The sequence below is a fragment of the Octopus sinensis genome, linkage group LG10 (genome assembly GCF_006345805.1).
Source record: "Octopus sinensis linkage group LG10, ASM634580v1, whole genome shotgun sequence".
NCBI lineage: Eukaryota > Metazoa > Mollusca > Cephalopoda > Octopoda > Octopodidae > Octopus > Octopus sinensis.
In genome coordinates, this window is record NC_043006.1 from 63,313,115 (window position 1) to 63,340,614 (window position 27,500).

Genomic DNA, 27,500 nt, shown 5'->3' on the forward strand with positions numbered 1-27,500 from the left:
GATGCTCTAACATGACCGCAGTACAATTTTTTTTCTCTATGACAAAATAGTGTGAATGGCTTGTTTACGAGTTTGAATGTGCCACTGGTATATTCGAACTGGAAATAATATTGCTGTTGTTATTTGAGTATCAAGCGATATTGGCATTACGAAATAAATATTGCACATTGCTCAGTCAAGCAGTAAACTTGTTATGGTTTGCTATGGAAATATAATTTTAAAATATATCCGTTCCATATAGTTGAAATAAATGGAGCCTTTAATTTGTATTTTTAATTGCTCTGATAATTTACACTACAATTTGAAATTTACATTTCATATTTATATATTTTCCCGTTTCAATTAAATGCATTTTAAAATTTAACTGAGCGTAATGTATGATGCGAAATGTAATGATGTGAAGGAGAAAGAAGAAGAGAAGGAAGATAATTATGATGATAGTTATTGAAACGCGAAACGTGTTAAATAATTTGTAATTAATATGCTTTTCATCACTGTTGTTCTAGTTTCTACTCATCCCATCTCCTCTTATATCTTCCTTTCATATTATCAGCTTCTCGTACAATCGCCTTCTCGCTCCATTTCTCCTCGCTCCATTTCTCCTTGCTCTCTCTTACTTTATATTCTGTTTGTTCTGCTGTCTCGCTCTATCGTTCTTTCTTTCTACTTCTCCGTAGTACCCTCTCTCAAACAATCATTTTCTGTCTTTTTCTCACTCTCTTACTCGCTTCTCTTTCGCTCTATCTCTATCTCTTCCCCCCCCCTCTCTCTCTCTCTCTCTCTCTCTCTCTCTTTCTCATGCGAACACACCCACAATTTTGTCCTCCAATCCCTACTTCACTTTAACTGGCTTTCAGTAAGACGTCTTTTGATTTTCAAGTCTCTCAGCATGCAATTAATAAGCTATGCCAAGTAAAATAAGTTTGTGTGCCATAACGAGCAACTAATTCTGATATTACGAGCAGCTGCCTTCTAATAACTTATAAATTATTTTACAATTAATAAAAACGAGTAACATCACTTCTACTCTTTATAAACGTTTCGTCCTGAAAAGGTCAAGAGTCGGTCACCATATGAACAAACATTTATCTACTAACATATTTGTTTTAATCGTATTCATCTTAAATCATAATGATAAAAATTATCGTCATTGGCAGAACAGGGATCGGTAAATGAATTGAACTCTGGAGTTAATTACTTGACGTTGTTTTACATCTTGATTTACAAAACAACCGACTATTGAGTACGATATGATAAAGTATCAGTCAAGTATGGGTTCGACTTTTACTTCGCCCAACAAATATTCCATTTCATATCTATTAAAAAAGGGGAAACTATCCACCCAAATTCAATAATCAAAACAGGCCGTAGATACACTGTAATGTGAGTTTCAGAAGGTAGATAATGACGGTGCTTGTCTCCTTTCTATTTTTTTTATGTGGAACTTCAAAAAGAATAGATAGGAATTTACATGTTTTGTTAGGAGTTTTTTAGAAAATTAATTGTATTTTGCGAAGAAAGGTTTATTAATTGTAAGCAAATAAATAAAAATTCAAAATAAAACAAAACCAGGTTTTTATAGAAGGTAAACTGAAAAAGAAAACAAATTACTTGACAGAATACATTTATTTAACAAGTAATATATGATTTTCTAATAGAAAATAACATTTTGAACTGTAAACTACTTTATAGTAACAATAATAAAAGCAATAAGGTACGTGAGTTTCACCAATTGAAGGGATCAAGGGCTCGCGTTGAGAAACAGGAAAACTCTTCCCAACTTTCCTCTTCTGTAAATACCAGAATATATATATAGTCAGTAGATATGAAATATTTGGCGGTAAAAACGTCTGCCTGACAGGTCTGTGGGACAAAGACAAGTACGTCTTAAACCCTTGTTGTACAAAGAAAACAAAATTAACTTATCTTGCATTTCAAAATGCAACGCGCTTTTCCTATGCGCCTGAAAGAACAATTATTGGCAGCCCTAATCGATGTGTTGAAACTGAACGACATAAAAAGATTGAACATTAACATAAGAAAATGCTGTCTATAGTAAAGTTGCTGCACTCGAAAGCTATAGTCAACCAATAAGGTCTTTATTAGGTTGAAAAGTAGTGTAGTTCAAATTGAGCTTCAAGTTTTACAATTATGGGACTGAACAAATCCCTGATCTCTAAATTATTGTATCCATTCCATCAGAAATAAATTTACTATAAATTCCATAAACAGTCTGATCTCATAGAAACTACATAAAAAAGGTGGATCAAAAGGGATCGTAAAAGGGACGGAAGAAAAAAAGGGGTGGAAAGAAAACGATCAATAGGGAGCATGTATCACAGTGTAAAGTGTGAAGGGGGAAGCAGATAAGGTTTATCCGTGGGAAGAAAATCCTACGGAAAAGACCACGGTAACCTCGGTCAATGATGTTACATGTTACCACATTTGTTTGCAAGTAGGTAACCCTCTGTTTTAAATTTTCCGGGTTCATAGGATTATGCTCAAGGTGGTTTCGTCATTCATACGTACCATCCTTGCTAGATAGATAGATAGATAGATAGATAGATAGATAGATAGATAGATAGATAGATAGATAGATAGATAGATAGATAGATAGATAGATAGATAGATAGATATGCGTGTGTGTGGGTGTATATCTGTGTGTCTGTATGTGTCTGTGTGTTTTCTAGTGTCTGTTTTTCCTTTAGTTTTTAACTTATACAAATCATCAAATGAGCCAATGAGGTACCGTGTGATTGTTCAATTTGCTAGAAATAACAGCTAAATCCCCCACATACTATGCTTTTGTTAGTAATAAGGAAAGGGAAATTGTTTACTCCTCTCCATCATTACGATTAAAATTAATATTTTTGATTTTATTCGGCTCTATGAATTTAATTTTTTAAATGTTTCTGTTCATTGCTTGACAGAGGAAATTGAAAAATCCCGACCAAAACAGGGAAATTCTAACTTAACAAAAACTGTACAAAGAGAAAGAAATGGTTCTGTTTTCCAAAGCCAAAAGATGTGTTTTTAGCTGAGGTGTAATTTCATAATTAAAACAAATTCAAAATTTATATTTCAGAACAAAAGACTTTCCACGTTATATAGCCACAGTTCAAACGGGTACAAACCGAAAACAAATGTGTGTGGGGGGTGTCTAATAGCCAGGGGTCAATTTACGTTCAATCGCAGAAAGGAATTCAAAACGGCAACACACGCAATCATATACATACAAACATACCCATACATACACACACATACACAAATACATACATTAATACATACCTTGTTATCTCTTTATACTTTTTACTTATACTTCTTTATTTCTTATATATTTTTATATACATTTATATATTTTTTGTACATATATTTTTTACATTTTTATAGATATATTGTTTTATAGGTTTATTGCTCTTATATTTTTTACATATATCTTTTCTGTATTCTACCTTCGACTCTGCATTTTTCCTGTGCATATATAGACGTGTATATGGACTCTTTTGTGCGCGCGCGTATGTGTGCACGTGCATGCGAGTATGTGCGAGTATAACGCCTTTTTTACTCATAATTTTTTACATATTTTTTACACATTTTCCTGTATTTTGCCTTTAGCCCTGTTTTTTCTTGTGTATGTGCGTATATAGACGTGTATATGAACTTTTTGTGCGTGTGTGTGTGTGATGTGTGCGTATATAGACGTGTGCGGATATGAGCGTATATAGACGTGTGTGTGTGTGCGTGCATACGGGTATGTGCGTATATAGACGTGTTTTACTCTTATTTTTTATACTTCTTTACACTATTTTCTGTATTGTTGCCCTTAGACCTGCTTCTTTCTTGTGCCTGTGCGTATATAGCCATGTGTATGAACCTTTTTGCTGCGTGTGTGTGGGTGTGTGTGTATATATATATATTATTTTTTTTGTGAATGGTGGGGGTGGGAATGTGTGTGTTTCAAGTGAAGGTGGATGAATGCATACTTATATGCGCGTGTTTGTGGGTGTGTGGACGCGCATGTGTAGGTATGGATATGCGCACTTACGTGAATACTATGAATACTTTTACCCCTTACTTTTGCTCCCGCCCCTCACTTAGCGGTCATTCAAATAGCTCTTTTGTGTTAATCACACAGTAATTTCCCTTTGTTTAACGGTCATTTTCATAGCAGTTTTTTCCGATGGCCGGATAACTGAAGAGAAGGCGGCTTAGATTTCCACCCCGACATCCAAAAGTTTTATCATGGCTACCGAATAATTGTCACATACTCTTTTACTGTTTTACTTGTTTCAGTCATTTGACTGTGACCATGCTGGAGCACCGCCTTTAGTCGAGCAAATCGACCCCAGGACTTATTCTTCGTAAGCCTAGTACATATTCTATCGGTCTCTTTTGCCGAACCGCTAAGTTACGGGGACGTAAACACACCAGCATCGGTTGTCAAGCGATGTTGGGGGGGGGGACAAATACAGACACACAAATACACACACACATATATATATATACATATACATATATACGACAGGCTTCTTTCAGTTTCCGTCTACCAAATTCACTCTTATGGCTTTCGTCGGCCCGAGGCTAAATGTGCCACACAGTGGGACTGAAGCCCAATAAATATATATATATACACACACACACATATATATATATAGAGACATATACATACAAACACATATAGATACATACTCATATATAAGTATACACACACAAAAATCAACATATATACATCTACACAAACAAAATTATACAGGTATATAATCAAAACTGGATGTACACATACGTACGAAAAAAACAAGTGTAAAAAATGCATCCACTCATATACATGTACACTCCTATATATATAGATATATATACATATACATATACATATATATATATATAATATATATATATATATATATATATATATATATATATATATATATATATGTATATATATATATATATATATATATATACAGATACAGATACATATACATATACACACATATACACAAACATAAATATACACATACACATAAAAAACGTTTTATTGATATATATATATATATATATATATATATATATATATATAATATATATATATATATATATATATATACGACGAGTTTCTTTTAGTTTCCATCTACACAATCCACTCATAAGGCTTCGGTCGGCTAAGGCTATACTAGAAGACACTCGCCCAAAATGTCACACATGTGTGTGTGTGCGTACACGCACACTTATATAGGTTTATAAGTTCTCTTAAGTTTCTCATTTTATTTTATTTCATCGAATATAAGAAATATTTGTCTGTAACTTTGCTTCCCATCATTCCATATTTGATAAAATTGAACTGTGGGACACGTATATTCGATGAATAAATTGACAAACCCTCCTTCCTAGCTCCTGACCTTGTGCCAATGCTAGATTTTATTATTCTCTTTCTCATATACATTGAAGTACAACAGTTATCTGTGGTGAATATTAATTTTGTTTCCATTACTATTAATTAGACTTCTCTAATTAGGAAACCACCAGTTTTTGGAGAATATTTTCTCGGTAAATTATCAGAGGCTTCAATAGCACATTTTCCCGTCTCTCGACGACTTTATTTAGTTCTAAAGCTTCATATTTAATTAACATTTTGTGATCAGAATGGCATAAGCAATTTTGTGAAATTATTCATTTCTTCTCATTCTCATTTTCATTGATAAATTTCTAAAGTGTTACGCTTGTTATGTAACTTCATCGTTACACAAAGGCTGTACTACAGAAACGCTTTATAATTAAATTATTATTCATAACTTTAGTCTCCTCTTTCAATAACAGGCATACCACGTATACAAGACTCGAGGGAAAGAACAACAGCAACAGCAGTCGCATTCGACAATGTTAGCACGAACTGGCAAATTCGTACCAGGCTCCAAGTCAACAACAGCAGTGTTAAGTACATTTACCTCAAGTGGCAATCCTTCTGCCATTGGAGACAAAACAGAGGAAGGAGAAAATGAAAGTTTCCTTGAGAAAGATATACAGGTGAGCAAAAATGTTTAAATTGATGGTGGTTTAAGCTGGAAACTTCCCATTTCCTATCTCTTATAAAATTTATTTTATGGAATTTGGTGTTGATGTTATTGATGTTGTCATTTAGCCCAGGGCCAGCCTTGATTAAATAGAAATGTGATCAAAAGCATGATCAAAAGTAATCCATCGGTATCCGTCCTATTCTTTCTTCATGCACAGTGCTTTCAAAGCCACAGTATCCGATATATCCTGTAATTTGAAGGAGATTTCGCTGCTATTTCTAACAGAGTAATTTCTACATGATTTACATTATTCACATTTGACGGGTATTTGTCCTCATCTTGTTTGTTGTTAACACAACGTTTCGGCTGATATACCATCTAGCCTTCCTAGGGAGTCTTGTAAATAATGTAAATAATGTACATAATTCCTCATCCCTTAAATATAGAACTGTTGAATAATCTCTGTTGTTGATTTACATCCTCTTTCAAGTGTATTTTCTGCGTTTATTTTTCTGTTTAACAATCAATCAGTTGGCTGTATATAACTGGATGTATATAATTGAATGTATATAATTGTGAAGGTGCAGGTCTAGTGGTTTGGCATTTACACTTACGATCATTAGATTGGGAGTTTAATTCCCAGACCGGACGGCACATTGTGCTCTTCAGCAAAATATTTCATTTCACGTTGCTCCAATCCTATCATCGGAATGGTTAAGACAATGTTGGCTTGTTTGCCTAGCCAATGGGATGACGTCATTCGAAGGCTAAAATGGTGTAAAACGCATTGTGACCATTGATCTGTAACAACATCTGGTAGTCTAATTGACCATGTGATCACGTGATATATGTAATTAATTAGTTTTATGAGACATCCACATTAAGCACTGCTTGTTTCTTTTGATTTCATGAGAGTCTGATAGAAGCTCTTCTTGGATATATGTAGACACATGCATGGATTGAGGGGTCAGCCTTTCAGCTATGTTTTGTCGGAGTCAATATATATATATATATATATATATATATTATATATATATATATATATATATATGCAAGTATGGGTAAAGGACGACACAAACCGTAAACAACATGAAATACGAAAACAAAAGAGTTGAATATTCAAACAACGAGAGAAACAAACGGAAAACAAGACAAGTAACATAAAGAATGACCCTTCATCAGTTGTCGGCTGTCTATCTATTCCCCATTTCGAGCATTGAACGACAATATGAGTGCCGCAAACCAAAATAAAATTTGGGATTTGCGGAGTGTCAAAGTTGGTAACAAAAACAGGACAGTGGAGACATACAAGGAAACCAAACGAAAACAACCATGGACGGTCGTTATACCAGACGAAGGTAAAATAGCGAACGCTGGAGAAATAGTTTCTTTGACAGGAGAAAAGATAGAAGAGACAGAGAAAGATAGGATATGTGCAGTCTCTACGACAGCCCTGGAGGAAAAGAAAGATAATCACGTGAAGAAAAGAAAGATGGACGATTGCCACGTGTGAGCAACGAAGGAGAGAGAGTATAAGAGAAAGAGGGAGACAGACAGACAGACAGATAGAAAACGCTGACGAGGAGAAAAACGGAATTAGAGAAAGGATGAGAGAAAAGGATAGTGGGAGAGAGAACAGTATAGGGTAGAGTCGCATATATATATATATATATATATATATATATATATATATATGTATCTATGCGTGTATATATGCATGTATGTAAAAAATCAGGAAAGTGGGAATTTGGGGGTTTATTTATTTTACGTGTTTAATTTATTAATAGGAATTAAAAAGATTTACACGTTAGATGGACATCTAAGGAATTTGCAATTAGAGATTCGTCAGAGAAAACACCTGGGATTTACCCAAACTATATGTGCATGTATGTGTGTGTGTGTGCGCGCGCGCGTGCGTTTGTGTGTATACACGTGAGAATGTGTGTGTGTTTATATTATTTTGTATCTCTTCGTGTCTCATAGCTTAACGGCTCGGCAAAGTAAATTCGATAAAGTAAGTACTTGATTGAAATATATGTGTACTGGGATCGATATGATCGACCAGATTCTAATGAGTGAAATTAGAAAGCGAATAAAAGAATAGTCATGTTTTATTCTTGCATGACACGCGCCTTCGCAAATTATATAAATTCCATTGATTAATAATAAAACAGAAAAATAAAATAGAAAAATATGCCTGAAAGAGGAATGTTAACCAACAAAACAGTTTATTATGCTAGAAATAGCAGCCAAGTCTCCTTCAAACTAGAGGACATATCGGATAATCTGGCTTTGAAACCACTGTGTATGAAGAAAGAATGGGACAGATACTTTTGATCATACTTTTGATCACATTTCTGTTTAATCAGACTGACCTTGGACTAAATTAGCAGAAATTTTCAGCTAATTAAAGTGTGTCACTTCATGATGTATATGTATCAGGTTCAGTAAAAAGTAAGCAATGATTTTAACGATGAAGAATTTGTACCGGATTTTTGCAGAGCTTTGAATTTTTTTTAAACATTTTTTTTTTTTTACAATTGTCTAGACATAGACTTGTTCAGATGCATCAATAATTTCACATATATATGTTTTCACCGTTGTTACAATCATCTGAAATGGAACTATCAAAGCGCGATGTTCGAACAATTTTCCTACTCAACTTCAAAAAAAGACGTAAAGCAGCTGAAAATGCTCGCGCTATCAACGAAACTTTTGGTGAAAAAATGACCAGTGAATGGTCAGCTCGAAAATGGTTAAACGATTTCGCAGTGGAGACCTGAGTCTTGAAGATCGTGATCGTAGTGGACGCTCATCTGTCATTGATGATGGCCAATTAAAGACCGTCATTGACAAAGCTTCGCATAAAACCACTCGAGAACTGGCAAAAGAACTTCAAGTTAGCCAGAAAACTGCCTGCAGCCATTTGCATGCGATCAGAAAATCAAAGATGCTCGACAAATGGGTACCACACGGTTTGAATGAAATTCAGAAAATGCGTGGATATGAAATTTACTCGTCGCTTCTTCTCCGTAACCAGACGTATCCATTTCTTGACCGTATTGTAACTTGCGATGAAAAGTGGATTCTGTACAATAATAGAAAACGTTCTTCGCAGTGGTTGGACCACAATGAAGCACTGAAAATTTTCCCTAAACCCGAACACTTCAAAAAGGTTATAGTGACTGTTTCGTGGTGTAGTGCTGGACTTATCGACTATAACTTCTTAAAACCCGAAAAAACCAATACTGCAAAAACATATTGCCACGAAATTACCAAAATGAACGAAAAACTGCTATTCCTCCGTGCCAGACTGGTCAACAGAAGACGGCCAATCAGTCTTCATGACAATGTTCGATCACACGTTTCACTAATGACGCCTCTCCAGAAGTTAAGGGAACGTGGCTTCTAATTTCTTCACCACCCAGCTTATTCCCCAGACCTTTCTCCTACCGACTACTACTTTTTCAAGCACCTTCATGGTTTCCAGCGAGAGAAAGAGTTCAAAAATCAAACCGATACTGAAAGTGCGTTCAAAGAGTTCATCAGCTCCAGAACTCCAGGTTTTTATGTTACCAGAATAAACAAACTTGTAACACGTAGGCAAAAATGTAAAGGTACTTACTTTGATGAATAAAATTTCCGCATTGTTGAAATATATTGTGATGAATTTTATGTTTCAAAACGTTGCCTACTTTTTATTCTGCCTAATATAACGTGACGTTAAATATCTTTGACACAAGTAATTAAAATCAGTGATGCATTTTCAACGAACGTCTTTTCGGCTAACAATCTGGCAGCAAGAATATCGATTCAGCTGTTTCGCAGACTAACATTATATTACTGGTACTTACCGATGACGGAGGAATAACGTTCAAATTTTAAACATGAAACTATCATGGTTTAAGAAACGGAAGCAATACTTCTAGTGTGTTCACATCCACTGGCCAATATTACATTGATTACATTAAAGTGACGAAACAAATTGCAAAGCAACGTGTAAATATTGGCCAGTAGGTGTACTCGTAGCTATTTTCTGATGACTTGGCGTTATAAACATTAAATTGCGATAAAACATAATTAATAATAATTACATAATTATTTAAGTATATATATTTCTAAGAACGAATACACTGAGGTTGTTTTGAGTTGTCTTCTAAAATTATTCACATAAGCAACTATAGTTAAGTTTCTTCTACGAAGGAACTTATGTACTAACAACTCTCTCCTTAATATTCTTCGTAATTTTATCTCATCATCTGAAAAAAACTAAGATTTAAAGTTGAGCGCTGTATTGATTCGGTACTCTGCCACCGTCTGAGAAGCTGGTGGTTCGTATGGTATCATCGGGCAAGCACAGTGTCTGTAACCACGAAACGGCCGGGTTTATTTAACTGTAAGTATAGTCAACGTGACTCAACTCTGGGATTCCAAAAGATTCCTTTCCTTGGGCTGCTAAATATTTTATTTTCTCTCACTGAGAAGCTATCTACCAGAGGACAGCTTTCTATTCAGGGAAAGATTTATTTCCTTACCTGTTTTATTTCTACAGAGACGTGAACGCCATCAAACTAGCGAAAAAGATATTTATGTGATTGTTTGAGCTATTGAAATAAGAGCCAATTTTCCCTCAAGTCATACTTTATACTGTAAAGAAGGAGGCCGCATTCGATAATGTGGTTTATATACATTTTATCTGAAAAACGTGACAATGATCAAACAAATTTATTACGAAACACCTTTGATCAAAGGTTCTGCCTGGGGTTAAGCAACAACAGTAACAACTAGATACTTGTGAATGAGAAAAAATATGAAAAGTTTCAATTTCGATAGTCCATCGTCAAACCCTTTGAACGTTTTATTGAGAAGTCTCGAAATCTTATTTACTTAATCACAAAGTAATATACTTCAACATATCAAATTGTTTCAAAGTAGTATCGTTATCAAATTCTATTAGGTTAGCAACTAAGTTCCCGCCGTTTTTTTTTTTTTAAAATTTTAAAAGGTTTAATAAAAAATAACAACTGATTAATTGCTGTTTACAACTTCTTCCCAACGTCCAACAAGATTTTCAATACGTCGTTGGTAGAAATCGCCCGATTTCGACTCGAAAAATTGATCCAACAAAGCTCTCAATTCTGCATCAGTATTGAACGAAACTCCACGCATATCATTTGAAAGAGATCGAAAGAGGTGGAAATCCGTTGGTGCCAAATCAGGAGAGTACAGCTTCAGCGAGTGTGGCAGCACTTCCCAGCCACGCGTTTGAATGGCCTCCTTGGTCATATTGGCGATATGAGGGCGGGAGTCGTTGTCGTGCAGCAAAATAACTCTATGCTGACGATTAGGTCTTTTCTCTTGAATAGCCGTGTTGAGTCGTTCCATTTGTTGAACATCTGTTCTTTCACTTAAAGCATGCAGAACCCATACTCCATACTTCTGAACCTTTCCCATCTAGTGAAGATGCTTCTCTAAAGCAAAGTGGAAGCATAACATTTTCTCTGCTAGTTCCCTTATCGTTTGACGAGTATTTTCGTGCAAAAGTTGGTTTAATAGCTCTTCATCGAACTCAACTGGACGGCTAGAACGAGGTGCGTCTTTGAGGTCAAAATTTCCATTTTTGAACTTGGCATACCAATCACGAGCGGTTCTTTCAGCTATAGCACCATTTCCATACACAGCACAAATGTTGCGAGCAGCTTTTGCGACCTTAGAACCTTGGTTAAAATTTAAAATGAGGTGTCCAAAATGCTTGTTTTCTTAACTTGACATTCCATTTGAAAATATACAAAAATTAACTAAAATTAACTAGAAAAAAAAATAAATAAATAAATTCGAAAAGGAGTGATGCTTCATCAGGACAATGCGCGACCCCACACTGCAACAATTCCTCATCTACCTCATTCTCCCGACCTTGCTTCTTCAGACTACCATTTGGGGGACATAACTTTCGCAAGCTAAAAGGAGGTCGAAACTGACATTTCAGAGTCCTTCACTTTGAAACCAAAAGAGTTTTACATTGATGGGATTAAAAAGCTTGTAAATAGATTGAAGGAAGTCATAGATAATCAAGGAAATAACATTGATGAATAAATTTCAATTAAATATAACATTTGATCACTTGTTTTCTTTATTCCAAATTCGGACAGAACTTATGGGATGACCTGATACATAGAAATTAACAAACAGAGAGCGCTGTTCCATGTTTGTGTGTGCATTAACGTGTTATGAATAGGATCGTTATTATAAATGTCGTTATTATTATCATATCATACCTTTTTCACACTACACAAACGACAAATCTGAAATAGAAAATAAATTTATAAAGCGACAAATTTTAAATCTGGAGTTACTTTTAGGACCTCCAGTATATGTTTTTTTTTTTTTTTACATACGCGATTGAATGTATATCTATCTCTGGTAATATCTTTCAATACATCTAATATTATCTTCTTTTTATGTTGTTGTTTATAGGTTATGAAAAAGAACAGTTTCGTTTTGTTGATCTTTGTCTTATTTTCTCCAACAGGAAGAATTCCGCCGCCTATACACTCAACTGGAATTACTTAAACAGCGAAACATGAAGTTAGGCAATCCTCACTTACAGCATAAACTGTCGGCAATGACGGAAGCGGCAAAAAAAGATGATTTGCCAGAGTCGACTCCGTCATCACCGAACATTAACGGGAAACGTGTGGTAATCAACTTGGACGACTATCACGAGGCTACAAGCTTATAAGAAGCATAGCAAGATGGTAAGAATGAAATAGCTTGCCTTGCCGAATCTCTTATTTCTACGTGGCAATAATCTTCAATCAAATATGAGCCACATATAACAGACAAGACAATTGTCTATATTATGATGCGCTACTATTACGCAATTATATTTAGCTTTCTTAATAAACTATACCAAACAAGAGCCAATGGTGGAGCCTCGACCAAGTCGCTCATCTTATTATTTAAAACAGTCAAATGTCCCCTAATTTACTCCCTACTGCCTTAAAAAAAACTAACGTCACATAGGATAATACAGTCCTAGATATACAAAATAGATGCAAAAAGATGGGTTGGTCACGGTTGAACACTTTTGAATCATGGGTCAGCATTACCAGAGCTGATTTTGCTTAAAGAACAACAACAAGAAAGTAATCTATATGTGACTGAACCATCGAGAAATCTACATGGCCGTTCGATCACTTAAAAATAGTAACCAAATGTTCCTCAATTCACACATGAATGACACATTAGGTACTGTAATCTTATATACACTGAAAAAAAGCGGACAGTCTTAGCTGGAATATTTTTTATCATATGATTGCTCAAGTGAGGTTGACCTAGGGCTAAACAATAACGGCAGCAACAACAACATAAAACACTTTTAATATAAATAACAAGACTGTACTGAAAGGGGTCCGATCTTGAAACGGGATCTTATATCACTTGTTGATAATGTTTCTGTTGTATGCTACATACATGGTAATGCACATTATGAAGCACTACTATAACCAATGTCATAACGATATTGTAAAATGTTACTATGTAGAAGTAATATGACCGACTGAAGAAAGTATCGGATGACTTGGTAACAAATCTTGAGTCCAAATTTGTATTTCGATATTGCTTCACTCCGTCAAGCTATCGGGAAAGTTTGACTTTAGATCATTTTTCTGAATATTCTTTTGGCTATGTTTAGTCAAAATCACTGAGTTCAGCAATTGTCTCGGCCTGGCACCATAATCATTGGATTTGGATCCTGGTTCTGATTACAGGTCACGTGGTAAATGCTGCACAACATTCCATCTTAGATATTCACCAACACGAAAGCATCTAATTCAGTTACTGAGATATATGATATTTATTGTAATTGATTAGTTCCAGATTGGCTTTGATCAAGTTCACTTGTTATAATCAAAACCGTTTTAACCCTGGACATATCGTTTTTTTACGGGAATACGGAACCTGAGACTTACATTATAAAACGTGTCTTTCCTTTTTTAACACTTTAAGGCGTGATTTGAAAGAAGTTTAATTGTTATTTCTAGCAGTTTGAATGATTGTTCACATACTATTCTGACTCATTATAGTATAACAATGCTGTTGCTTAAGATCGGTCAGCCCTGATTCAGGATCTATATGATCAAAAAGCGTTCGGTAATTGGCCATTCCATTTTATCTTTTTCAGGTGTTATATGTCTAATACCATGTTGACAAATGAGTTACTGGCACAATTTTTAAAACATAGGGGGTGATTTAAGGGATATATAGCCTCTATTTCTAGCCGGTCATGCAACCACATAGATGCTGCTTTGTTAGGACATAGACTACATTTAATGAATGTAAGTTCCGAAAACAATGCTAAGATTTGCCTCTTAATCCAAACTAAAAACTGTTCACTTTCATTTACTTCAAAAGTATATTAAGAAAAGGCATGGGCGTAATTAAAATATTCTTTATTGAAATCTCAGTATTAAAATTCATACATAAACACTTACATACACATACATACATACATACATACATACATACATACATACATACATACATACATACATACATACATACATACATACATACATATATATATATATATAATATATATATATATATATAATATATATATATATATATACACGCACACACACACACACTCACATTATGAGGACATTTAAACCTTTTATAGGGATAGTTTTATCCAATATACCATATATTATATTTTTAAGATATTTCTTCAATGCATATATTATAAAACATCAAATATTATTAAGTTTTAAAATAAAGAGATTCATTGGATATAAATTAATTTATTAATTAAAAAAAACATTGCCTACACCTGTTTCACTTTAGACCCAATTTTGATTACAAAACATATATAATAATATATAAGTTTGCATTTTCAGTATCCTAGGTGGAAGTTCTTCAGAGTAAAAGGAACAATACAGAGATCACATTTTGATCCGTTGAAATACTCCAACAGACTAAGCGAATGAAAGCGTGTTTAGTGTATGTGTGTGTGTGTGTGTATGTGTGCGCCCGCATGCGTTAATACATTTATTTTTATTTGAATACAACAATAATAATAATAATAATGAATTAAAGCATGTAAGAATAAAAATAAAGGAAAAAAATAAAGGTTGATACTAAATTATGAAAATAATGAAATATATAAATATTAAAAATAATGTTATTGAATACAAAGTATGGATGTCATCGTTCATGTATGAGTGTGTGTTTGCGCGCGTTTACAGATCGTTACTGATTAAGTTGCGTTATTAGTTCGTAAGAGTGTGCGTATATCAGTCAAAAGTTATCGAATATTTCTATAACTATAACTGCATTTATAAGTATGGATATTCACAGCCCATTCCAGTTTATGTGTGTATATAGATGTTTACTGTCTAAGTTGATTTATATGTGCGTGTGAATGTATTCATTTACTTGTTTCAGTCATTTGACTGCGGCCATGCTGGAGCACCGCCTTAAAGTCGAGCAAATCTAGCCCAGGACTTATTCTTTGTAAGCCTAGAACTTATTCTATCGGCTCTTTTGCCGGACCGCTAAGTTACTGGGACGTAAACACATAGATACACAAACACAGACACAAAAGCACATACACACACACGCACATACACACACACACACACACACATACATACATAAATATATATATATATATATATATATATATATATATATATATTATATATATATATATATATACATATATATGACAGGCTTCTTTCAGTTTCCGTCTACTAAATCCACTCACAAGGCCTTGGTTGGCCCGAGGCTATAGCAGAAGACATTTGCCCAAGGTGCCACGCAGTGGGACTGAACCTGGAACTATGTGGCTGGTAAGCAAGCTACCTACCACACAGCCACTCTTGCGCCTGTTAGCAATGTGTTATTAAGTCAAATCAGTTTGTTAATATACATATATATTACCTTTAATCTAATCCATGAAAACGTCAATCATAAAAGTAAATCATAATTATTATAATATGAGACAGTAAGATAAGTAGTGAAGTAATTATATTTGTATTTAGTTATTGATTCATAGTTTATTCTTTATAATATATATTTAAGTGCGTGTGTGAGAGAACACATGTGGATACAGGCTTACGTTATACGCATCTTATGATTAGTACGTCTAAATATTAAGTGTATTACGTCACCAAGAGTGGTGCCATCGATAGATTTATAATATTTGCATCTAAAATAGGATTATTATCTGATTAATTAATAAAGATCAATACTCAATATTATCATTAAATTTATATTTAAGTATTATATTATATTATATATTGTATATATTATTTATATTTATATTATTTTTGTCCTATGCTTGGTTTGTAAATTAAGTTATGCTTATTATATTATGCTTATATCATTAATATTTAGTTTCCACCCAGGATATACAAAATGCAAACTTATATTATCATATATGTTTTGTAATTTAAATCGGATGTGAAGTGAAACAATTGTAGGCAATGTTTATTAATTTATTTATTTATTTATTTATATTCATTGAATCTCTCCATGTTCAAGCTTATAAATAATATTTGATATATATATAATTAATAGGAACAGCAGTTTGCAATGTTTCACTTAAAAGGAGAATTACAAATGTCACTAAATATCACTAGGATGTTAGGAAACACTTACATTGCTAGAAATAAGAGTTAAATCACTCTAATGTTGTAGTTAATACACATGAATGAAAAGATATATACTAACAGGGACCATAATCGTCCGAAAAGTGCCGATCGAGAATTCCTAATACTCACGCGACAATTTCCGTTATCACATTTAGTGACAGTTGTAATTCTCCTTTTTGGTGAAACATTGCAAACTGCTGTTTATATTAATTTTATATATATATATATATATATATACACATCAGCGAATCGCTAAATCATCCAATTATTTGGATGACGAAAACATAAATGCTAATAGCGAAGCGAGTCCAGAAAGAGCCGAAGCTGAGCTGTCTTAACTGATGAGGCAACGGAAATTGCCGAAAGTGACGCGTGAGTATCAAGAATTGTCAATCGGCACTTTTCGGGCGATTATGGTCTCTATTAATGTATATGCTTTCATTCATTAGAGCGATTTAGCTTTTATTTCTAGCAATGTAGGTGTTTTGCAACACCCTAGGCACAGTATATATATATATATATATATATATACACCAAAAATTAATTTATGAAGGTGCCATTCATTCTACTATTATCCAATGTAACTATTTTAAAAATGATAATAACAGAATCAATGACACAGGCGATAGCAGGCTAAAAATAGTATTAAATAGCCGAGGGATTAAAATTAATCACAGGACATACTAAGTATGTCTACCTACTTGAAATAACAGTCAAAACTCATATCAATTCGCCAAAAATACACTGATGAAAACTACGGAAATCAAACGAAGGCAAAATCAGGTTAAATCTGATTTTGCCTTCGTTTGATTTCTGTAGTTTTCATCAGTGTATTTTTGGCGAATTAATAAGAGTTTTGACTGTTATTTCTAGCAGGTAGACATACTTAGTACGTCCTTTGATTAATTTTATATATATATGTCACAAAATATGGATTCGACTAACCCGGTGGCACTCATAAAAAATGTTTCTTAATGTATCATTCTACAAAGCACAAAGAATATATAGTACAATACAAAAGAAAAACATAAAGAATGTATAAAATTATAAATATCGAAAGAAATATACTGTGTTACAATTTATTTTATCATTAGAAATTTAACTACAAGTTCCTCAGCTTAATAAACATGTATAGATAATTTATTTTATTATATTTTATAAGTAATAAATTACATACATGTCTGCATTAATATATATATTATATTATATTATATTGTAATATATATATGTATTTAATATTGTTGTAATATATTTCTGTAATAGCTTCACTGAATAAGTCTATAATCGATGAGCCCTCTATTATTGATAAACTTCCCCAAAAAATTATGCACCAAATAACTGAAATTGTTTTATAGTCTTTGATTGTCATGATTACGACAGCTAATATTAATTATACATACGATATATTGATAACTGTGTCGGTATCATCTTATACGACGGTATCACATATACGACGGGCTTCTTTCAGTTTCCGTCTACCAAATCCACTCACAAGGCTTTGGTCGGCCCGAGGCTATAATAGAGGACACTTGCCCAAGGTGCCACGCAATGGGACTGAACTCGGAACCATGTGGTTCGTAAGCAAACTATTTACTTCACAGCCACTCCTACGCCTACATGAAAAATATAGAATGCTTCACGAATTTGCGTATCATCCATATATATATATATATATAAATGTAAGAACTTACTGTGGACACGGCTGCGTGATCGATTATAAACAAATGAAAATAAACATTAAGTACAGGAAAAATACAAAAAAAAAACACAAAAGGAACAGGACATCAACATGTGAAAATACGTAAACACATAACGAGAGCCAAGTACGGAACAAAACACCAAAAGAAGTTCAACTCTTCCTCAGTTGTCGACTGTTAATTATTCCCTATTTCGAGCTTTCAACAAAGTAGAAAAACTTCATAAGACAACAGCATCCAGAAATTTTAAAATATAAAATTTAATAACAAGGGCTTCGAACGAACAAACAACAACAGAGTGGACAGAAATTATAAATAAATCTGCGACTCGAGACTCTGTTTTCTTTCTCTCTATCCCTCTATAACCCTCTTTATTTTCCGTTTCTTCCCCCTTGTTCTTTGCTGTCCCCTGACTGTTTTTCTTCCACTCCCTACTATCTTTCGTTCCTTCTCGCTTCTCCCCACTGCCATTGTTTCTTTCTCTCATCCTCTCTCATGTCCCCTTCTCCTCTGCTTCTTTACTCACACGTGACTACATGCCATTTCTCTAATTCCTGTTTTTTTCTGGACGCGACGTTACCCTAGCTGGACGTCATTTCTCTCGCCTCCCGATAGTTTTTCTCTTCTATTATTTTCTTCTCTTCTACTTATTCTATATCTTTTCAAACTTTCTGCCAGGCCTTACCCATTACAATGTATTTTGACCTAACAGCCCTTAATGTTTGTCTTCGTCGATTGTTTACTCTGTACGTCCACTCTGTTGCTGTTTGTTCGTTTAAAGCCCTAACTCACCACAAATTTTATATTTAAAAAGCTTTTTGGATGCTGCTGACTTATGACGTTCTCTTGTCTTGTCGTTGAAAGCTCGAAATAGGGAGTAATAAACAGTCAAGTTAGACTTCTTTTGCTATTTTGTCTCATACTTGTCGCCCGTTACATGTTTACGTATTTTTCACTCGTTGTTGATGTCCTGTTCTTATTGTGCATCTTTTGGTATTTTTATCTCTCGTGCGTTTGTTTTTCGCTCGTTGGTGATGTCCTGTACTTTTTAATATTTTACTTATATATATATATATATATATATATATATATATATATATATATATATATAATATATATATATATATATATATACATACATACGTATATATATATATATGTATGTATGTATGTATGTATGTATGTATGTATGTATGTATGTATGTATGTATGTATGCATGTATGTATACACAAATATGTATATATGTATGCATATATGTGTGTGCGTATGTATGTGTTCGCGCGCATGTGTTTATGCTTTGTCTTGTATGTTATGTACAGCATGTGCACTCACTGCACATACTACCATATAAAATGTATATACGACGTTGTATCTAGTGCTGTCAAGTCAGCACTAGGTACATGTTCACTCTTCTATTTTCATTATTTGAACCTCCTCCCCTCTGTTCGTGCCATTTTGTCTTCCCTACATGAAAAACTTTTCCTTTATAATTCTTACCACCACTCCTCAAATTTCATTATTTATTGTCATTACATACTGTTTTCATCCTCCTCCCTCCCTCCTTCTTTGTACGAGTCTTTCATTACGCATTTGTCTTTTCATCCATAATTCCTCTTTGTCTTCCCACTACTCATTTACTTCACTTGACCCCTAGCCCTCAGAACTCCTTCCTATTCCATTTGAATTGGATCTTCGTACATTCTTTTTCCATCTCTCCTCACACTATTTCCGCACATATTCATCTTCCACAAAACTGTTACCAAGACGAGGTTTGAGGAGATAAGAACTGGAACTGATTGAAGAGAGAGCCAGAAGGAATTATTATGGCTGCACAGGAACAAGCATTGCGAACGAGAAACAACAGGAAAGTCAGTGTTGAAGAAAATATTGGCGGTGAAAGAGAAGAAACGGTCGCACACAGTTTCAGAATGCCCAAAAGTAGCACAGAAAGTGTATAAAAGGACTGGAGACATGAGAGTGTGGCAAACGTCGTTCATTGAGAAAACTGTAAGAAGTACAACTTATCTTCTTCCGAAAAGTGGTGTCATCACAGGGTAGAGAAGGTGCTGGAGAATAAAAATACAAAGATCCTGTTGGATTGTAAATTACAAACAGATAAAGTCATGGAAAACTCTCGGCACGACATGGTTAACTTTCACAAATCATCTCGTGAATGCATAAAGGTGGATATAGCATGCCCCTTTGATACCAATGAGAAAGCGCAGAAAAAGTTTGATAAATGCAATGACATGAGATACGAGGTTGGGCGGCTACGAGAACGTAATAATAATGATGGACTCTCTCGTCGAAAATGGCGTATGAGCGTTCACTTTTGACGAATGACCTGCACAAATGATTTGTTTATAATGATCAAATGTTCGTGCCGCACATTAGCTCAATATCTCCATCAAATCGACGTTGTCTGAACAGGTGCACTGTGCACCACGCGTCGGGAGTCGAAGTGATCGCAGAGCAACGTGAGATGAAGTGTTTTGCTCAAGAACACAACGCACCACACTGCCTAGGAATGTTTTGTTTTGTATGTTATATACAGCATGTGCACTCACTGCACATACTGTCATATAAAATGTATATACGACACTGTATCTAGTACTGTCAATTCAGCACTAGGTACATGTTCACTCTTCTATTTTCATTATTTGAACCCCCTCCCCTCTGTTCGTGCCATTTTATCTTCCCAGGATCATATATATGTGATATAAAAAAACTTACTTCAATTATAAAAAAACACCTTTCATTATCCAATCGCCACCGCTACCTCCACCACCACTACCTCCATCTCCACTACCATCATCATCATCTCTCGCTCCCTTTCTCTGCCTCTCTTTTCTTTCTCTCTCTCCCTCCTCTCTCTTTCTCTCTCTCTCTCTCTCTCTCTCTCTCTCTCTCTCTCTCTCTCTCTCTCTCTCTCTCTCTCTCTCTCTCTCTCTCTCTCTCTCTCTCTCTCTCTCTCTGCCTTTCTTTAATCTCACCATCATAACATCACCCCTCTGCTAAAATTATATATTTAACTCTCCTCCTCTATATCATCACTACCTTCAACTAACTTTTCTAACCATGTAATAAATATTACGTTCCCTCTACCTCGCATCATGGACGCTGCTTTCTCCCACTTTTCTCTCTCTGTCTTTTCTCTCTCTCACTTTTTCTTTCTCTCACTTTCTGTTTCACTCTTCACCTTATCCTCTTTTTCTTTCTCCTTTTTCCTTCTTTTTTTCTCTCCAACTAATCACGTGAAAGCGCTACATTCTCTCTAGCTTACATCATGGACGCTTCTATCTCCCTCTTTTTCTCTAATCACGTGAAAGCGTTACTGACGGCTAAGTAACGGAATGACAAGCAGAATTATTATAAGATAATTCTTTAACTGGTCAGAAAGTTCCATACAACTCACAATAGACCTCGTGGTCTATTATCTAGGTGCTTAATGAATTCGGGCCCCATCTTCGTAGCAGTGTAGCATCCCTGTAGTCTTCCTTCACGTCATTGAGCAGTTCTGTCAGGTCATCATTAGCGATTTAGATAACCCTGGATTTCAAACAGTTTATGAGTTTGGGCACTTATTTCAGCCTCTTGCTGTTAATCTGAGCTCATTTCTTCCACACTCATCTTTTCACACTTCTCTCTTGCTTGTATATCTTCCTCACCTTCGCAGGATGGTGAGAAGAGCTCCCGCTCATAGCCTTAGTAATTAACCCTATGCTGGATCTTCCCTTGACATCGGCTCCTGATGCTGGTGACACTGAGAATAAGATAATTTCGTTTGCTTCCGCTTGGATTGTGCTCGGAGCTGTGACCAGTGTCACTATAAAAAAAACGTTAGCAGTATCCATGGTATTTGCCTCTGGGATCAGGTGCTATTGTTTCTTCTCTTGTTTTCCAGTTCCTTTTTATATTTTTCATTCCCTCTTTTTCTAGACAAAAGACTCTCAAGTGACCTTTTCTAGACAAAAGACTCTCAAGTGACCTTTTCTGACACTCGTGTAACAACTGGGTCTTCTGTCTTACACCACCAGTTTGATCGATTACCTATTTGCTCTTACACTAGCATACAGAGCTTTGTGGTCATCAGAGGTTATCGGGACCAGGAACTCTATGTAGATGTAACTTGACGCCTTATGCCTGTAGTCTTGCACAAATGGAGGGACAAAATTTGTAATCCAGATCTTCGTATCCCTGAAACACATGAACTGTAACAGATGTAGACACGTTGTAGAGCACCGCACCTAATTTTCGATCTTAATGACCTGACGATTTCCATGTACCCCACCTCAGTCGATGGAGTATGTATTCTGCAAGACTTCTTTCGATTCGTCTTTCGAAGTGACATGAAATACACTCTTTTGTTAATTTCCACACCATCAATTTTGGATAAATTCGTCAAGCAAGAAGATACAAACTTTAGTGATTCATTTTCTTTTCCTTTCTCGTGTTAGCTCAAGTCCAATCTTTCCTTGTGAACTACAGTGTTTTCAAGTGGTTGTTTTGTCTTTAGTTGTCAATGTTTCCAATACCAATAATGTTCCTTTCCCTTTCATTGCACAACTGTTTAAACCTGAAATTTTGTATGATAGATTTTTTTCATTGTCTACAGCATTTTTTTTTTCTGTAGACTTGTTTTTTTTTAGAAATAATTTGGTGTCGTGTTTGTTAATGTGATTGGGGCTATCGCTACCACTAATGTAGCAATGACTCCTTCTGAAGCAATTTTAGGCCAACAAATAACAATTTTGTGTGTATGTTTATATATATATATATATACTCTTTGAATTTTTTTATTGCTTCACTCATTGACTGCGGCCATGCTGGAGCACCATCTATAGTCGAAGAAATCGACTCCAGGACTTATTCTTTGTAAGCCGAGTACTTATTTTATCGGTCTCTACTGCCAAATTACGGGAACGTAAACACACCAGCATCGTTTGTCTAGCGATGGTGCGGTGACAAACACAAACACACAAATACATATATATGCGCGCGCGCGTGTGTGTGTGTGTATAACGACGGGATTCTTTCAGTTTCCGTATACCAAATCCACTCACAAGGATTTGGTCGGCCCGAGGCTATAGCAGAAGACAATTGACCAATAGGACTGAACCTGGAACCATGTGTTTGGGAGGCAAGCTTCTTTATTTCATTATATTGGCCATATTGGCCACATAGAGATAGGAAGCTGCGGGCTGGACACAGACATAATGTCATATGAAATGAAAATTGAAAATTATGATAAATGCGGGAAAAGCGACGCCCGCCGATCGTTCTTTCACGAGAACATATTATTATATTATTCATGAGGCATCAAACCTCTTACATTGTTCACAATATTCAATAACAAAATGAAGCTCTAAGCCTTTTACCTTTGTTTCCAAACTAGGACCTTTCAATAACACAAAGGCTTTTCAACCTCTTATCCATATTCTTCACCAACGTCGCTTGTGACCCCATCCTCCGCCATCACCCACACATCATTCAAGCACAAAGCGGGTGCCATGTCGGCGTCGCCTGGCCACAAGCAATATTCTTCGTTGAGTCGCTCCAGCCTGCGCAATGCGGGCAACGTTATGACCTCCACAGCTATCTGCGGAGGTCATTCGGTGCAGGCTAAAGGTACTCCCTTATGATGTTTTTCCAACATCTTCTTCACCTCCCCGCCTCCGTAGAAGAAGACCAGTAATTCGTCTTCCTCCGGGGATGAGCTAGTCACTTCTACCGTCGGCGGAACAAATCCCACCGACGGTGTCTATTCTCCTGCCGGTGGCACAAACCCTCACCGACGAGGTTCCGGGACATTCCGGTACCATGTCACCGACTGCCGGCAATGTCCCGTTTCTCTTCCCCTTCCTCTTTTTTTCTCAGCTGAGGGAGGGTGCATCTCCTCCGTGACCGGTAGATTTGCCTCCCCTCCCTCATCCCTAGGATCCTTCGGTGAGTACCCATTGTTGCGGCCCTTCTTTGAAGTGTCCTCTGCCTCCTCGGCCGCCTTCGTTCCCTCTTATACAGACGTCTCAACCAACTGCTCCATGACCTTACTTTGTTCCTAGGGACAGTTCTCCTTTATATGGCCAGGCGACCCTCAAGAATCACCGGGTACCTGCACCCGGACATTTTCAAAAAATCTGGTAATACCAGATTTTTGGCTGATTGGGTCCACAGGGTCAAAACCGCTTTTGACCCCACCCAATCAGCCACAGGTAAAATTTTTACATTAAGGAGCTTGGCTCCGCTGCCACCCAAACCCCGTTGGATTGTGTCCTCTACCCACTCGGGTTCTATTCCGGGTGGCAAACCACAGACCCAAGCCCTCGTCAACTTCCTCCCACAATACGCGGCAATGAATAAAATCGCTCTGCCTTCCAATGGCTGGCTCGCAAATTTACGAGCCTCCTTAGGGGTGTCAAATAGCAACCACGCCGTTACATATTTGACCCCCCCCCGCCCGGATATGAATTTAATGGTTGGCAGATACTCTGCAAACTCCCTTTCAATAACATTCTTTTGAAATAGGACGATGGTGTTGAGCGACTTGGAGTAAGTCCTCAACACCACCGTCCTCCCTTCACAGTCTTTCGACCACTGTTTGGGTTGGACAATTTCCCACTCCAAAACATTGTCCTTGTTCTTTGCCATGTTTTTTTTAAAACACAAAGTTCAAACAGTTCACGAAAAAAATTCAAAAGACAAAGAAGGAAGAAGAAGAAAGAAATCAAAAGAAAGTCTCAACAAAAGGGAGAAATAAAAAAGAAAACAATTCCATAAAAAGAAAGTCACAAATAAAAGATAGAAGAAAAGAAAACAGTCTACAGTTTAAAAAAACACAGCAAGAAAAAGGTTTTCTGGCTACTAAGTAATCCAGGACACTTGGTACTCCAATTTGAACCCGGGACGCCACAACTTGGAACACAGCTTTCACAAAAATTGGTAAAAGAAGTTGTTGTATCTTCTAAATTCTCACAATTTTTGAAAAAAACTATTCACTAAAAGTGAACATTTTGGGGGGAAGCGGGATACGCCTCCAAACACAATAATTCTCACAATTAAGTGAGAAAAACTAATCATTCAACTGCAGGCAGACCAGAGTCCAGAATCCAGTGAGTACTCCTTGTTTGTAAAAAAAAAATAATTGCGGCAAACAACAAACCCCCACTGGACCTTACAGTTGAGCTTCTTTTACAATCAATTTTCGTCCGCTGCAACCAGCGTGACGACTTCAATCAGTGATACGAACAAACAACACTGACAACACGCATGCGCAGGAAGCAAGCTTCTTACCACACATGCACTCCTGCGCCTATATATATATATATATATATATATATATACCAGAGTAAGCACATAAATGTGAAACAAGGTGGAAAAGAAGAGTACTCAAATACCAGTTGCCGTTCATCAGACAGTTTTTGTTAGAAAAACTGTCTGATGAACGGCAACGAGAAACTCAGATTTTGTTGAATTTTCTGCTGCTTTAAATAAGTATATATATATATATATATATATATATATATATATATATATATATATATATATATATATATATTCTTTTATTTGTTTCAGTTATTTGACTGCGGTCATGCTGGAGCACCGCCTTTCAGTCGAGCAAATCAACCCCAGAACTTATTTTTTGTAACTCTAGTACTTATTTTATCGGTCTCTTTTGTCGAACAGCTAAGTTACGGGGGACCAACATCGGTTGTCAAGCAATGTTGGGGGGAACAAACACAGACACACAAATACATACGTGCATATATATATATAATATATATATATATATATATATATATATATATATATATATATATATATATACGGCGGGATACTTTCATTTTCCGTTTACCAAATCCACTCGCAAGTCTTTGGTCGGCCCGAGGCTACAGTAGAAGACACTTGCTCGAGGTGCCACGCAGCGGGACTGAACCTGGAACCATGTCGCTGGTAAGCAAGCTACTACCAAACACCCACTTCTGTATCTATCTATACATATATATATATATATATATATATATATATATATATATATATATATATATACATATATATATAATATACATACATACACATATATACATATATATATATATATATTACATACATACATATATATATATATATATTATATATATATATATATATTATATATATATTATATATATATATATATATATTATATGTAGAAAAATACAAACTGGGAAAAGAACGTAAAACACTTACAAGACGATACAAAAAGACGGGACATTCGAAGCCTTCAATCTTCAGTCAAGAACGGGATCATCCTCGCAATTTCGGCTGATTAATCTTGAGATTGCTCCGATCCGACCAGCCCCAAGGAAAAACTAAGCTACGAGCATTAGATTTCTTGGAAAAAGGATCGAATGTATACGAAACAAGGACAGAAAAACGGACGATGCCACACGAATATAAATACAAAAAACAATAATAGTAATAACAGGACAAAAACAGCGGGTGTCTTACGACTATAGACGTGAGAGGAGAAAAGAGAGAGAAAAAATGGAGCCAAGGAATCAAAGAGCTAGAGAAAAAGAGGGACGAAGGCACAAAAGGGGGAGAAGAGAGAGAAAGAAGGAATTAAAGAGGGGAGAAGAAAGATAGCGTGTCAAGGATTGGCTTGGAGACAGAATCAGTGAGGTGCAAAGTGAGAAAGACAGAGAAATATGAGAGAGTGGGGGAAGAGGAGACCAAAGAATCAGAGGCAAGAAAAGAGAAAAGGCGGAGGAGAAGTAGAGAGAGAGAGAGAGAGAGAGAGAGAGAAAGAGACAGATCAAAGTAGAGTGCAAAGTGTGAAAGGCAGAGAAATGTAGGAGAGAGAGACAGTGTTATAGAGTCGTACCAAATTTAAAGGAATATGTACTTACATACAAGGCCAAAGAGGGTACGGGCGTCGCTATATATATTATATGTAGAAAAATACAAACTGGTACAAGAACGTAAAACATTTAGAAGACGATACAAAAAACACGGACGGGACATTCGAAGCCTTCAATCTTCAGTTAAGAACCGGATCATCCTCGCAATTTCGGCTGATTAAGTTACGGGGGGCCAACATCGGTTGTCAAGCAATGTTGGGGGGACAAACACAGACACACAAATACATACATACATA

The 27,500-nt window shown here is 35.7% G+C and overlaps 1 protein-coding gene across 7 annotated transcripts in view; it reads left to right on the forward strand.

The window, feature by feature from the left end:
* LOC115216514 (probable G-protein coupled receptor CG31760) overlaps window positions 1-27,500 on the forward strand; it is an 895,090-nt gene that overhangs the window by 833,797 nt on the left and 33,793 nt on the right. For 6 of the 7 annotated variants that reach the window (XM_036506718.1, XM_036506717.1, XM_036506716.1 and 3 more), the window contains 2 exons: window positions 5,815-6,021; window positions 12,541-12,766. In XM_036506718.1, the coding sequence (XP_036362611.1) occupies window positions 5,815-6,021; window positions 12,541-12,750 (417 nt within the window). In that variant the 3' untranslated portion in view covers window positions 12,751-12,766. Of the gene's footprint in view, window positions 1-5,814; window positions 6,022-12,540; window positions 12,767-13,153; window positions 13,157-24,301; window positions 24,313-27,500 lie in introns of those variants that run through there. The other variant, XM_036506721.1, reaches the window with a different exon arrangement.